Consider the following 15,279-nt stretch of genomic DNA (forward strand, 5'->3'; position numbering starts at 1 on the left):
GAGCCAGCCAGGTGGACGAAGCATGGCTGGGAGGACCGGCCTTGGGTGCCCTCCTGGGCCGGCGGAGGCTGAGCACCTGCCCCTTGTCCCCCACAGTGCCATCCACCTGTGCAACAACGCCGTCCAGAAGCACCTGAAGAATGACGTGGGCCGCAGCCCCCTGCTGCCCGCACACAACATGTGGACCAGTGCCAAGTTCCAGGAGTACCTGCAGCGCCAGGGCCGTGGTGCCGTGTGGGGCAGTGTCATCTACCCGTCCATGAAGAAGGCCATCATCCACGCCATGAAGGTGGCCCAGGACCACGTGGAGCCTCGCAAGAACAGCTTTGAGCTCTACGGGGCCGACTTCGTCCTTGGAAGGGACTTCAGGCCCTGGCTGATCGAGATCAACTCCAGCCCCACCATGCACCCGTCCACACCGGTCACGGCCCAGCTGTGTGCACAGGTGCAGGAGGACACCATCAAGGTGGCCGTGGACCGCAGCTGTGACGTCGGCAACTTTGAGCTCCTGTGGAGGCAGGTGAGCCACGTCCGCCCCTGCCCGGGCGGTGGGCGCCATCCCCTGGGGGTTTGGTGGCTGCCCGCCATGCGGATGCTTTGCCACCTGGTCGCTGGGCGAGGGTGGAGCTGCAGGCCGCCAGCGCCGCGGGGTCCATGGAGGACGCCAATCCTGCTCTGTGACCACGCTTGGTCCCGCCAAGGGTCCAGGCCTGTCCTGCTCTCCCATGGGGCTCAGTGCCGTGTCGGCACCGGGGAAGGGGCTACTCCAGGTGTCCAGGCGAGCGGGGTGGCTCAGGCTCAGTGCCTCCGTCCTGTTCCCCGTCTCACCCAGCCCTGACTGGTTAGAGGTGGGGGGCTCCATGCCTGCAGCCTCCAGGCCCCCTGTGCTGCTCCTTTGCTTTGGCCTGCAGTGCCTCCTCTACTCCGAGGATCTTCCGGGGGCCTCCCTGTGCCTGCAGATGTGCTGGAGCCATTGGGAAGCATGGCCAGTGCCTCTCTCTTGAGGCCTCTTTGTGGCTAAACTCAGGAAAAGAGCAGCCCAGTTCCTGGGTGTGGGGCCCCCCAGGCTGACCCCCAAGCCTCAGGAAGCCTTGGCTCCCCGCAGGTTCTCCAGAGCCTGGGAGCCTCCTGGTGGTCTGCATGGGACCCCAGGTGTTCACTCCTGAGTCAGGTGGGGGTCTGTGCCCCAACCAGCCCCTCCTGTGCAGACCCCTCCTGCGTGGACCCCACCATCCCAGCCACAGCCCAGCACCCACCACCTGTTCCTTCCCCACAGCCTGTGGTCGAGCTGCCCCCATTCAGCGGGTCCGACCTCTGCGTGGCAGGCGTCAGTGTGAGGAGAGCCAGGAGGCAAGTGCTGCCTGCCTGCAACCTCAAGGCTTCGGCCTTGCTGTTGGACACGCAGCCACTGGAGGCACAGGGCCCCTCGGCCATGTCCGACCCTGCCCAGGGATCCCCACGACCAGCTCTCCAGCGAGACTTGGGACTGAAGGAAGAGAAGGGGCACCCCCTGGCCTTGCTGGCACCCTTAAGGGGGCTGCCCGAGAGCAGTGGCGCCCCGCAGCCTATCCGCACCAAGGCTGCTGGGAAGGTGGAGCTCCCGGCCTGCCCCTGTCGTCATGTGGACAGTCAGGCCCCAAACACTGATGTCCCCGAAGCCCAGCCCACCAAACACTGGGATCCAAACCAGCTAAATGCACACCCCCCGGCACCTGTGCCGCAGAACCTGAAGACAGTGGAGGGTGCCCTGCGTCCGCCGCCCGGAGGCAAAGGTAACCTGCGCCGCTCGCGGTGCGCTGTGGGGTTGGGGGCCGTCTACTCCATCCCCAGCCCTCGCCAGCAGCTGCTGCATCCTCCAGAGCAGGGCACAGGGCAGGCTTCGGTGCGGGGTCCCGGGGTGTCCCCGACAGAGGTGCCGGCGGGAACGGGGGAGCGGGGTTGGGGCACCTGTCCCAGCCCGGCACGGGGGTCTCGGCGTGGGGGGAGTGGGAGTGCCGGCCAGGTGGATAGTGGGGTCCGCTCTGTAGAACCTAGCGGGTGATGCCGTTGTCTCCACACCTCTGGGGTGTGGTGCGGGTCAGGAGGATTTGAGTTAGGACCTTGAACAGCTCCATGAACAGCACCAAACTCCCCGGCTGAGTGAGGCGGCAAAAGTGACTGCCGGGCTCTTGTGTGTGGTTTTCTGAAGGCTCTGAGGGGCTGAGATGACAGGTCTGAGCCACCACGCCTGGTCCCCATCGGGCTTTTCTGAGCCTCGGCTAAACATTCAGACTTCAAGGGCTGCCACAGGCTGCTCCTGGCCTCAGAGTCGCTGAGAAGGACGTGGGGCAGGGACACGGCGGCCAGCAGGGCAGCATCGCCCGCTCCTCCCACACGGGGGTCTTTATGACGGCGTGATGGGGGTCTTTAGGTGGTGTGATGGGGTGGTCTTTTTTTTTTTTTGAGACGGAGTCTCGCTCTGTCGCCCAGGCTGGAGTGCCGTGGCGCGATCTCGGCTCACTGAAAGCTCCGCCTCCCAGGTTCACGCCATTCTCCTGCCTCAGCCTCCCGAGTAGCTGAGACTACAGGCACCTGCCACCTCGCCCGGCTAATTTTTTGTGTTTTTAGTAGAGACAGGGTTTCACCGTGTTAGCCAGGATGGCCTCGATCTCCTGACCTCGTGATCCGCCCGCCTCGGCCTCCCAAAGTGCTGGGATTACAGGCTTGAGCCACTGCGCCTGGCAATGGGGGGGTCTTTAGGTGGCGTGATGGGGGTCTTTACAAGGGTGTGATGTGGGTCTTCAGGACGGCATGATGGGGGACTTTAGGAGGGTGTGGTGGGGGTCTTCAGGCAGCGTGATGGGGGTCTTCAGGACGGTGTGATGAGGGTCTTTACGAGGGTGTGATGAGGATCTTTATGAGGGCGTGGTGGGGATCTTCAGGACTGTGTGGTGGGGGTCTTTAGGCGGCGCGATGGGGGTCTTTACAAAGGCGTGATGGGGGTCTTTAGGACTGCGTGATGAGGATCTTTACAAGGGCATGATGGGGGTCTTCAGGGCGGTGTGATGAGGGTCTTTACGATGGCGTGGGGGGGGTCTTTAGGACGGCATGATGGGGGTCTTTACAAGGGCATGATGGGGGTCTTTAGGACGGCATGATGGGGGTCTTTACAAGGGCATGATGGGAGTCTTTACCATGGCGTGCAGGTGTTGCCGCCTCCTTGATTCCCACTGAGATTCATGGGCTGGGACCACTCACGGAGATGCCTCTTGCCCCAGAGGAGGTGAAGTTCCTCCTGCAGCAGCCCCATGGCTACGGCCCGCAGGGCACACGCCCAGGTGTGGGGATCACTCAGGAAGGCCCGTGACGTGGCCCCCAGACACCAGTGACCTCCCCAGTCCCCACGTGGTCTGCCCGCCACAGGGCAGTTTTGCCGTAAGCAATGTCGCCGACCAAAGGAGTTTATGTTCCCCTTTACCAGGTCACCAGCGGGAGGCAGCTGGAGGCTTAGCCCAGTGCCGGATTCTCATGCTGAAGAGGAAAGATCTCCTCTGCCTTTGATCCTCACATACCAGCCGTGCCACCAGGGTTCTCCCTCCAGACCCTTCTGCCCGGTGCTGCGAGTTCACTGGGCAGATTGCCTGCCTTCGGAGTCCCCACAGATGACTGTTGATTCAACCTGGCGTTTTGACACCACCTTACAGAGGCCTCTCTCTTTCCAGATCTGTGACATTTCCTCACCACCCACCAGCTGCTTCCAAAGCCGACACCACGTGTCGGAGGCGCCTCTCACTCGCGGGTGCTGGCGTCCGTGCGTGAGTCGGGTTCCTGCTGTGGTTGCCATGCATGGCAAGTAACTCCAACCCGTGCGTACGAGCGTTTCCCGGTCAGGCGAGGGCACGGCTGGGAGTAGCTGGGCTTGCTTCCAGACTCCTGGCTGGGCTCAGGCCGGCTCCACGTGCCCCTCGGCCTTACGCTAGTGGCTACCTGGGGTGTGTTTGTTCCGTGACAGTCAGGCAACCGCACCGGTGCACTCAGAGCCTGTGCTGCAAAATGCCTGTGGCGACAGGGTCACCTGGCCTCGTCCGGCCAGCAGGACAGGAAGTGCACGCTGCCCTTGGAGCTTGTCGGCTTAAGAACAGCAAACTGCTGGGATCACCTTGAATCTGCAGATCTTGGGAAGAACAGACATCTTTTTTTTTTTTTTTTTAGACAGAGTCTCACTCTGTTGCCCAGGCTGGAGTGCAATGGCACGATCTTGGCTGACTGCAACCTCCACATCCCGTATTCAAGCGATTCCCCTGCCTCAGCCTCCTGAGTAGCTGGGACCACAGGCGCCTGCCACCATGCCCAGTTAAAATTTTGTATTTTTAGTAGAGACAGGGTTTCACCATGTTGGCCAGGGTGGTCACAAACTCCTGAGCTCAGGTGATCCACCTGCCTTGGCCTCCCAAAGTGCTGGGATTAAAGGCATGAGCCACTGCGCCCGGCAGATCTGTTTTTTTTTTTTTTTTTTTTTTTTTTTGAGATGGAGTCCCGCTCTATTGCCCAGGCTGGAGTGCAGTGGCACAATCTCAGCTCACTGCAACCTCCGCCTCCTGGGTTCAAGTGATTCTCCTGCCTCAGCCTCCTGAGTAGCTGGGATTACAGGCCTGTGCCACCACACCCAGTTAATTTTTTTTGTATTTTTAGTAGAGATGGGGTTTCACCATATTGGTCAGGTTAATCTCGAACTCAGACCCTCTGCTCTGAGATGCAGCGGCTGTGCAGAGTGGCCGGTGTACTTCCGTGTCTGACCCTCCGCTCTGAGGTGCAGTGGCTGTGCAGAGTGGCCGGTGTATTTCCGTGACTGACCCTCCGCTCTGAGGTGCAGTGGCTGTATAGTGTGACAGGTGTGCACCCTTTGTTGGTGAAGAGCAGTACTGCATTGCACACATGTGCCAGAGCCTGCCTGGTCCTCTGCTGACAGACAGCTGCCTTGCTTCCAGTGTAGGACTGTGATAAATGAAGTTGCTCTGATCATCCCGTGCCGGCCGTTACGGGGACGTGTGCCTTTGTCTGTCTCGGCCATGTGTCCAAGAGTTTCACCACTAGGTCATGAAGGATGCTTGGGTTTTGCTTTAGAAGAAACTTCCAGTTTCCAATGTGGTTGTGATGTTTTGCACTCCCACCCACCACATGAGAGTCCTGGTTGCCCCACATCCTTGCCAACACTGGGTATTGTCAGGCTCTGTTTTTAGCCAGTCTGGTAGGTGTACAGGTATCTCATCGTGGTTTTAACTCTTGTTTTTCAGGTGACCAGCCGTGCTAAGCACTTTGTTCATTAGCCATGCAGATATTTTGCTTTGCAAAATGTCTTACTAAGTCTTTTTACTGTTGTAAAATTAGGTTGCTTGTCTTTGGTTGGTTACTAACAGTGGCTTTTATATATTCTTTATATTTATTTATTTATTTATTTATTTTTGAGACAGAGTCTGACTCTGTTGCCCAGGCTGGAGTGCAATGGCGCGATCTCGGCTCACTGCACCCTCTGCCTCCGGGATTCTAAGTGATTCTCCTGCCTCAGCCTCCTGAGCAGCTGGAATTACAGGCATGCACCACCATGCCCAGCTAATTTTGCATTTTTAGTAGAGACGGGATTTCACCATGTTGGGCAGGCTGGTCTTGAACTCCCGACCTCAGGTGCTGGGATTATAGCCCTGAGCCCCTGCGCCAGGCCTCTTCTGTGTATTTATTTGTCAGATATGCACAATGGAACTGTTTCCTCCCAGGTTGTGGTTTGCCTTTTTGCTTTCTTAGTGATTCTTTTATTTTTGGAGTTTTTGCTAATTTTTTTTTCCTGTGGGTGCCCTGTAGGTGTATTTATTTGTGGATTACATGAGATAGGATGATGCAGACATGCATTGTGTAATAATCGCTCAGGGTAAACAGGGTGTCCAGCCTCTCAGGTGTTTAGATGCTCTTATGTGATTCCTTCTACAAGCTTTGTGGTTTTGACTTTCACATTTTGGTCAATGATGCATCTTGAGTGAATTTTTGTGTATGGTGTTGTAAAAGCCAGTGATACAAATGGGCTCATTCTTGTCCTACACAACTAATTCAGAATCAAGGGGCAAGGAAAAAAAATACTCAGAACATAACCTGGCACCTGCTCCAAAAATTAAACTTTTCATGAGCCCAGCACCTAAAACAGCCCATGTAATCCAAAGACAGTTTTATCTGTGAGCTGCTGAAACAACCTGCTGGGACTCTGAAAGTACTTTCACCCACGCCATCGTTCACCAGTCAGAGCCCCACAAGTCTCCTGGTGCTTACTGGTCTTTCTAGTGAGCTTGCTTGTGAAACATCACAGAGCATTTCTCTAAGAAAACTCCCAAACTTCTCTTGGTTCTTCAGACATAGTGAGATCACCCCGTCTGTGTGTATGCCCTGAATTGCATTCTTGCTTCCTAAATAAAATGTTAAATTTAGATTTTCTTGTGGCGGTCCAGTTGTTCCAGCGCCATCATCAAAAAGACCATCCTTCCTCCCACTGAATTACTTTGGCATCTTCTTCAAAAACAGACTGTCTTGAAGGAATTCTGGATTATTTATGCTGTTTCAACAATCTGTTTACCTATCCTTATATCAATACCACACTGTCTTTGAAGTTTTCAAATATGACAGTGGGCCGGGTGTGGTGGCTCACACCTGCAACCCCAGCACTTTGGGAGGCCGAGTGGCAGGCACCTGTAATCCCAGCTACTGAGGAGGCTGAGGCAGGAGAGTTGCTTGAACCCAGGAAGCAGAGGTTGCAGTGAGCTGAGATCGCGCCATTGCACTCCAGCCTGAGTGACAGAGACTCCACCTCAAAAACAAAACACAAAACAAAACCAAACATGAGAGTGTACATTTTCCAACTTTGTTTCTTCTTCAAAGTTGTGTTGGCTACTCTATGTCATTTGAATGGTTTTGTTGTTGCTGTTGTTGTTGTCTGTCTGTTTGTTTGTTTTGAGACAGAATCTCACATAGTCGCTGGGGCTGGAGTGCAGTGACGTGATCTCAGCTCACTGCAACCTCCGCCTCCTGAGTTCAAGTGATTCTCCTGCCCCAGCCTCCCAAGTGGCTGGGATTACAGGCGCCCACCACCACACCCGGCTAAATTTTTGCATTTTTAGTAGAGATGGGGTTTCACTATGTTGGCCAGGCTGGTCTCGAACTCCTGACCTTGTGATCTGCCTGCCTCGGCCTCCAAAAGTGCTGGGATTACAGGCGTGAGCCACCGCACCTGGCCTGAATTTTCATGTTAAGTATTTATTTATTTATTTTGAGACAGAGTCTCTCTTTGTTGCCAGACTGGAGTGCAGTGGTGCGATCTTGGCTCACTGCAAGCTCCGCCTCCCAGGTTCAAGCGATTCTCCTGCCTCAGCCTCCTGAGTAGCTGGGATGACAGGCACGCGCCACCTCGCCCAGCTAATTTTTCTGTATTTTTAGTAGAGACAGGGTTTCACCATGTTGGCCAGGATGGTCTCGATCTCCTGACCTTGTGATCCACCCGCCTCGGCCTCCCAAAGTGTTGGGATTACAGGCATGAGCCACTGCGTACAGTCACGTGTTAAGTTTTAAAAAGACCTGCTGGGATGTTTATTGAGAGTGCATTAAATCTATAGATCGTTTTGGGGAGAATTGATATCCTACAATATTGAGGTTTCTGATCCCTGCACGTGATGTATCTCAACATTTATTTAGGTATTTTTCAGTTTCTCCAAGCAATATTATTGCATAGTTTTCATTATATTTATTCCTAGGTATTTGATGGATTTTTGATACTTTTGTAAGTATATTTTACAAATACATTTTGATGCTTTTATTAATAGTATTTGAAATTTTATTTTTCCACTTGTTTGTTGCTAAAATGTGGGAAATGCAATGGCTTTTGTACATGGACACTGTGTCCCAGTGTGTTGGTAAATTCACCTCTTGGTTCTGGCAATTTGTAGATGCCTCTGGGTTTTCTACAAAGTCACATCACCTGCAAACAAATTCCATTTCACTTCTTCCCTTATGATCTTTATGCCTTTTGTGTCTTATACTTGCTGCTCCACACCTGCATGGACCTGCAGTGGTAAGAGGGGGCAGGAGTCTATTAACTGCGACAGGGGATGCCAGGCCTTCATCAGTGCACGTCGTCAGGTGCAGGAGTGCACGTCAGATGGAGGACTGCGAGTCGTTAGATGGTTGTCAGTTGCTTTAGGAGGTTAATTTTTGTAAATGTTTCTTGGTGCAAATAATGTGCGGTTCTGAGACTGTTCAGCATCACGAGTTGGACCAGATTTGTTTATTGTGTTGTTGACATATTTCATTTTCTTCGTCTGCTTATCAGTTACTAAGCAAAGTATGATAAGAATCTTGGAGATGCATATAATTCTGTCAGTCCTTGCTTTAGAGTTTTCAGATTGTTACTCATTTTATTTTGATGAGGATTTGCCTGGTATGTTTTTTCTTTCATCATTATATAAGCTTATGTTTTACATATTCCTCTGCATAAAATTCCAGACTGCCAATGTTTAATCTTTTAACCAGTGCACGTAACATTTACGTTTAAGGTAACTGTGTACATGGATTCTGTGGTGACTGATTCTGCTTAAGAAATCACTGCAAAGCAGAGCTGCTGACAAAGCAAACACTTACCCTCCACGTTTTCTGTGGCTCAGGAATCCGAGAAGGGCTCATTGGCATGGTGCTGCTTCAGGGATGCTCCTGAGGCTCAGTTCCAGTGTCAACTGAGGCAGCCTCATCTGAAGGTTTGCCTGGGGCTGGGGACCCACCTCCCTGATGGTGCACCCCCTATCAGTCCCTCCCACGTGCACCTTCCACAGGGCTGCTTGAGTGTCCTCACAACATGGCAGCTGGCTTCCTCCAGTGAGTGATTCAAGAGAGACCACTAGAGTCATGAGGTCTTTATGACCTCACCCGAGACATCACGTACCCCTGCTGCTCCTATGTTCTACTGGCCACGTGCTCCAAGCCTGATCCAGACAGGAGGGGAGCACACATGCATGAGTGCCTGGGGATGAGGATCACTGCGGGCTGCCTTGGAGCCTGATGACCACAGTATCTAGCATCTGATTTCATTTAACTTTTGTTGATCTCATCTATTCTATGTTCCTTTTTCTCTCTGTTCTTGCCTTAGTTTTCAATGATGCTTCTTTTCTCATTTTGGTTTTTCCTTCTTCTGGTTTGGAGGTTACAGACTCTGTTTCTAGTGTTTTACTAACTGCCTACAAATGACTCATTGCACGCTTAACTTACCAAAATCTAAAGTGAAGGAAGTGACACTTATACCCACCTGACAATACATCGACTTTGAAGCCTGGAAAATGTGAAGTCCCTGCTCTCTTCTGACTTACTGCTATTGCTGTCAGGCTGTTTAATAATGTTTTTAACAGTCTACTGGGCGTCATTATCATCATCGCTTGCACAGCCACTGGTTTTTAGATTTACTACATACATTCCTCTTTGCCCTTCACTCTTCCTGAGTCTCAGACTTCCAGCCATGTTCATTCTGAACCACTTTCATTCTGCTCAAGACAGTGTCCCTTAGGGAGGCACCAGTGGTGGGACGCTCGGATGAGTTTTTGGTCTGTCAATATCTTTTCCACACAGGTTCATGACAGAGTCAGATTCTCCATGGCAGGAGTCCAGGTTGCAGCCACTCTCCCACCAAACACTGAATATGTCTTTCCACTGTCTTGTTTTTGCTGTGGCTCTCGGAAAATCGGCAGAGTCAGCCATCACTCTCCAAGGGGAGCTGTCGGTTCTACCTACCAGCTTTTAAGACTGTTTTAATACGATATCTGAGTATTCAATTTGATTTTTACTTATTCGATCTGGAATTTGAATGTCTTTGATGTGTGCGCTGGTGTCATTATTCAATTATGGACTCTCTCAGCCATTATGTCTTTAAATATTGCCTCCACCCCGTTCTGTCTCCTTCCCTTTGGAACACAAACTAAATGTTTGCTAAGCCTTCTTTCTCCCGGTATCTTTTAATCTCCCACTTCTTTGATTTATTTAGCTGCCTGTGCTGCATTCTAAAAATGTCTCCTCACCTGTCTTCCAGCTCATTTAAGGATGGTATCAACCCATTCAAGTTTTAATTTCTTAAAGTTTTCATTTTTAGAAGTTCTACTTTTTAATAAAATTATTTGACCTTTTTACTTTTTCTTTCTCTTTTTTTTTTTTTTTTTGAGACAGGATCTCATTCTGTCACCCAGGCTGAAGTGCAGTGGTGCAGTCACAGCCTCCAACTGTCACCCAGGCTGAAGTGCAGTGGTGCAGTCACAGCCTCCAACTGTCACCCAGGCTGGAGTGCAGTGGTGCAGTCACAGCCTCCAACTGCAGCCTCCAACTCTTGGGCTCACGCGATCCTCCCACTTCAGCCTCCTGAGGAGCTGGGACCACAGGTGTGCACCACGCCCAGCTGTTTTTGATTCATCCTGGCACCCAAATGTTGGGGCTGCCACATTGTTGGGGGCATGGGGTGTCTTCTGTCGCCACACTCCAGGACCCAGAGCTCCAGGTGGCCCTGGTGGTGAAGCCTCCGAGTGAGGAGCTTCGGGGCCGGGTACCTTTCAGAGCGCCCTCTCCTTGGCTCACTTACCTTCCCTAGCCTGGACCTGGTCCACCCTTACCTGGTTGCCTGCTGCTTTTGCTTGCTTTTGTGACGCTTTTCCAATCTTATGCGCCTATTTGGTGGTTTTCCCTGGAAGGGCTGGTCTGGGTCCCAGACTGACTCCCTGGTACTGAGTGTACCCCATGAGCTTTAGTGGCTCCCCAGAGCCTGCTGACGCCCCGCAGTGAGTCTCACCCCAGCCCCGGCCTCCATACAGGGTTGGGGCCCAGGCCTTGGGCCTCCCCTCCCTCAGCAGGGTCCAGGCCCCACACCAGCTCTCGGCTAGCTCATGCACGTTCCGTTAATCACGCACAGACACACGGAGAGCTGCAGACACCATGTCCCCTCTTCCTTGGCTTAGGGCGGGCCCAGCCTCTGCCCGGACTCACTGGACACACACTTTCTGGGCACCCCGGTGGCTCCTATCAGGCCCTGGGTGCCTGGGGGACAAGGCCCTGCCCCACAGTGCTGACTGGCCTGCTGGGCCACCCTTGCAGACTTGACCTCCCAGTCCTGTGCCTGGCCTCTCTGCGTCTCTCCGCTGGGATGAGAGCCCCGGGGAGTGGGAGCTGCTCCCACCTCGTTCTTCCTGCGGCTCATGCCCTGCTTGTGCCATGCGGGTCCTGGCCTGTCCCGTGGGCCAGGCTGGCCCAGCCCTTCCGAGGTTCCTGGAAACCAAGGACTGCTTTGCACAGGCACTGGGGGCTCCCCCCACCCAGACCCCCGGGAAGAGTGACTCAGCCTGGGGCCCGGAGTTTGCTGTTGGCGGTGGGCGCCCCAGCAGGGTGGTGCCTGCACTTCTGGGCTGGGCTGTGGCTGCTTGGGAACCTTTAGCCCCGGAGGCTGGGAAAATCGGGGAGTCCCCCCTTCACCCCACATCCCTACCCCATCCTGAGACTCCTTCTCTCCCTCCCCCACCAGCTATAGCTGCAGCAAACATGCAGGCTGGCCTTACCCTAGCCCTTCCTGGCCTGGGAAACCTGAAGTTTGACTCACCGGCCCCAGTACATGGGGGACGGGGCTTGGCACCGGCTCACCACACTGAGAAGGGCTGGCCAGAGCCATGGGACAGCCCCAGGGCAAGGGCAGCGGCTGGAGGCGAGTGAGAGCCAGGCCAAGGCCCCAGCCTCTCGGGTGAAAGGGACGCATGGTGTTCACACCTGCCAGCCTTGCCTGTCCTGTGACGCTCCAAGGAACTGTGTGAAAGTCCTTGAAAAGCAGCAGCTCCCATGCAGGGGGTGGCCTCGCTGAGTGGCCAGCCCCGCAGTGGATGGCACCTACCTGCTCTCGCCCATCATGGCTGCCACCTCTGAGTCCATGCAGGAGGGGGCACGGACTGCAGCCACCTGCCAGACCACGGGCACCGCATGGGATGGCTGGCCTGGGGTGTGCTCCCTCCAGCAGCTCCTGGCATCAGAACAGCCCATGGGCCCTAGTGAGGTCTGACCACAGGTTGTGGGCAGCAGGTCTTCTAGCTCCACTGGGAGCCCCAGCCCAGGTCCACTTCGAAGGTGCCAGCGTGACCAGATGGCCTGCACCCGGTGCAGCCTCTCGTGGGGACAGGGCTCGGTGGCTCCTGGAGCACCCCTAGTCTTAACACTCCCACCTCCCTCCTGAGCCCTCCAGCCGCTGATCCATCCTGGGACTCTGGGGCTGGCCCAGCACGCTGCTGGCCCTTGTCTGCAGGCATCGCCCTGTGCCCACCACCCACGTGGTCCCGGCCCAGTGGGGACAGGTCCTCAGCACCAGGCGTCTGAGCCTGAGCCCAGGCACAGCAGAGCAGGAGGAGTTGGGGCGGGGGCTGATCTTCTCCAAATGCCCTGGTGGGTTGGGTCCTTCTAGGCACGACTCGCCTGGAAGAGGCTGATGAGCTAGAGGCAGAGCTGGACTGCCCCTCTGGGGTGGGGGCCCGGGCAGAGGAGTGTTACAGAGGGTGAGGGGGGTGGAGAAGGGTACCATCCATCCGCAGAGCCTTCATCCCAGAGGCATGACGCCCCACTCCCGCCCCCCGGCCCGCGTTTGAGTGGAGGTCTTGGTTATCCAAAAGCTGGGGGAAGCATGTGGGCTCCATGTAGGAGCGAGTTGGGAGCCATCTGGGGCTGGACTCTCCGCCTGGGCTGGTCTTGCAGGTGACGAGGGTGGCCCTGGGGGGCCTGCGGGGGGGCGTGGCCTTGAGGGGCGTGGGCGTCGCCTGTTGGTGGGTGTGGATTGAGGGAGGGGTGGGCGCGGTCTGGGGGCCTGGGGACGAGGTCAAGGGGCGCTAGGCGCAATCAGGGGGCCTGGGGCGCAGTCGGGGATGGGCTGGGGTAAGAGAGCACAGGGGCGAGATTTGAGGGGTCTGTGGGCTCAGGGTCTGTGGACGCAGTCCAGGGTTCCCGGGGCGTGTGGGACGGTCAGGGGACTGGAGGAGCGGTGGTGGGGGTGCGGGGCCTGGGGACGCTGGTGGAGGAAGGCGCTGTTGCGGGTAGGGGGTCCCGGCGCGCGCCGGGCGGGCGGGTGCTGTCGGGGTGGAGGGAGGCGCGGCCGGGGGGATGTGGGGCCGGCGCACGCGGTCTCAGCGCCCCTCCCTCCCCAGGGCTGCCGAGGGACCCCCGAGGGCTGCCCTGCCTGGTGTGCCGCGGGCTGCTGCCGCCCGCCTGGCCCTGCAAGCGCTGCCGCTCGTTCCGCGCCGCGGTCCTGCAGGGCGCGTCCTTCGTGCCGCTCGGCGGGCGGAGCTGCAGCCCGCGGACCCCGTGAGTCGGGACCGGCGCGGGGACCAGGACAACGACCCGGAGCCACGCGCGTCTTTGTGGAAACCTGCGCGGAGCTGAGGCCGAGAACACAGCGCTGTTGTGGAGAACCCGCGTCCTCGCCGTGTTTTTCTTGGGAGCCCCGCGCCCAGCACCCCCGCGCCCCTCCGGCCCCTCGGAGCCCTCTGGGGAAAGCTCCAGCCCGGATCCCAGGCAGACGCTAGTTCGTTCCTTCCCGCGTTCGTCCGACGAGTCTCGGCGCCGCCCAGGGTCTCCGCACCCCGTTTCCTCCCACCTGGTGCCCAGCGCGGGCGCGGAGGGAGCCCTCGGGGTTGGACCCTCAGAGCCCTTCGCCGTTGGGCTTCCGGGCGCACGGATGGTCAGTGGGCCATGTGGCCGTGCTGCCCTGGGGACCTAGACTTGCAAGGACCCCATCCCCACCCCAGGCCTCGTCCAGCTGCGGTGGGTGATCTCGGTGGCTGGGGCCTGCCCAGGAGTCGGTGGCCTGGCTCTTCATGGATACTGAGCAGGGCCAATCCCCCAGCCCTCAGAGACAGGGCGGGGAGCCCCCTGACCTCAGACTGGAGAGGGTGGCCGTGGGCCTGGGGCAGAGGGCAGAGGCTGGCCCCACTGTCCTTCCCTGGGCCTTGGGACCAGCGCCAGCCACATCCCGTGGGCCGTCCCCACAGGAGGTCACCGACTACTGGCCACCTGCAGCCCCTGCCTGCGTCATGGCACGCTGGGATGGTGCCTTCAGGTGATGGGTGTGTCATGGTGGGGGCCTGTCCCAGAGAGACCTGGAGAGAGGTTTGGGTGTGAGTGGGCCCACGGGGAAGGGACATTTGTCCTTTCTCAACGATCCTGCTGGTCGTGGCCATGGACATCGTCTGGGACACCCCTGCCACAGTACAGCAGCCCCCATTGTCCCCTGGTATAAGGAGGGCTGGAGGCCAGGCTGAGGGGCAAGGCCCAGCTGGAGTATCTGTCTTACACCCCAGCCGGCCTGGGATGGGGGATGACAGTGGCCCGTCCTGGGCTACCCCCAAACCTGCCTGCCTGCTGCTGACCACGCTGTGGCATGGAGGCTGGCACTGGCCACTCTCTCTGGGGCACCATGGCCACAGGCACGCTGCTGCAGGGGGCGGGCTCAGCCCCATTTACTCTGCCCAGCAGTGACCGCATAAGTTCCAGCCCATGGAGGGCTCTAGGCCAGGTGGGGGCAGGGTGGAGGTGCTGGTCCAGGATGCAGGGAGGTGGGCAGTGGGGTTGGTGGGAGGAACGGAGGACTTCACGGTCACAGCAGGTCCTGGCCGCCTTCCCTCCCTGGGACCAAGCCCCAGAGCTTGCTTCCCAAGCTCCCTCCTGACTACCCCAGCCCACAGTGTGAGGCCCACGGCCTCTCCCAGCCTGCGGGTGGTGCCGCCCTCCACACCTGGGGAGTCCTGTGGGTATTCCAGGCAGAGCACCCCGGCTAGACACTCCCAGGCTCCCCAGCTATTGACTCCCTGCATCCCCCAACCACACACACACACACACGCGCACACACACGCGCGCACACACACGCACACACACACGCGCGTGCACACACACACGCACACACACACGCGCGCACACACACGCACACACACACACGCGCGCGCACACACATGCACACACACACACGCACACACACACGCACACACACACGCACACACGCACACACGTGGGGCAGGGCCCTCCCAGAACCAGAGGCAGGTGCAGACGCCTCAGTGCTGACTGGCCGCAGCATAGAGATGGGGCTGGACACGGGGACTCTGGGCCTGTCCAGGAAGGGAGGAGCCAGGAGGAGCCCAGAACGACACCCGGGTTCTCTCCAACCCCCTGCCCTGGCTGGAGGCAAATGGGAAGCAGTAAAGCTTCTGCCCAGAAACTTTCCTA

The 15,279-nt window shown here is 57.0% G+C and overlaps 1 protein-coding gene across 2 annotated transcripts in view; it reads left to right on the top strand.

The window, feature by feature from the left end:
• TTLL8 (tubulin tyrosine ligase like 8) overlaps positions 1 to 13,923 on the top strand; it is a 37,585-nt gene extending 23,662 nt beyond the window's left edge. The window contains exons 11-16 of one of the 2 annotated variants that reach the window (XM_005566965.4): positions 97 to 520; positions 1,277 to 1,779; positions 3,438 to 3,460; positions 4,675 to 4,695; positions 11,976 to 12,068; positions 13,209 to 13,923. In XM_005566965.4, the coding sequence (XP_005567022.3) occupies positions 97 to 520; positions 1,277 to 1,779; positions 3,438 to 3,460; positions 4,675 to 4,695; positions 11,976 to 12,068; positions 13,209 to 13,369 (1,225 nt within the window). In that variant the 3' untranslated portion in view covers positions 13,370 to 13,923. Of the gene's footprint in view, positions 1 to 96; positions 521 to 1,276; positions 1,780 to 3,437; positions 3,461 to 4,674; positions 4,696 to 9,624; positions 9,865 to 11,975; positions 12,069 to 13,208 lie in introns of those variants that run through there. The other variant, XM_065521958.1, reaches the window with a different exon arrangement.
• Positions 13,924 to 15,279: the final 1,356 nt, after the last annotated feature.

This window comes from Macaca fascicularis, chromosome 10, assembly GCF_037993035.2.
Source record: "Macaca fascicularis isolate 582-1 chromosome 10, T2T-MFA8v1.1".
Taxonomy (NCBI): domain Eukaryota; kingdom Metazoa; phylum Chordata; class Mammalia; order Primates; family Cercopithecidae; genus Macaca; species Macaca fascicularis.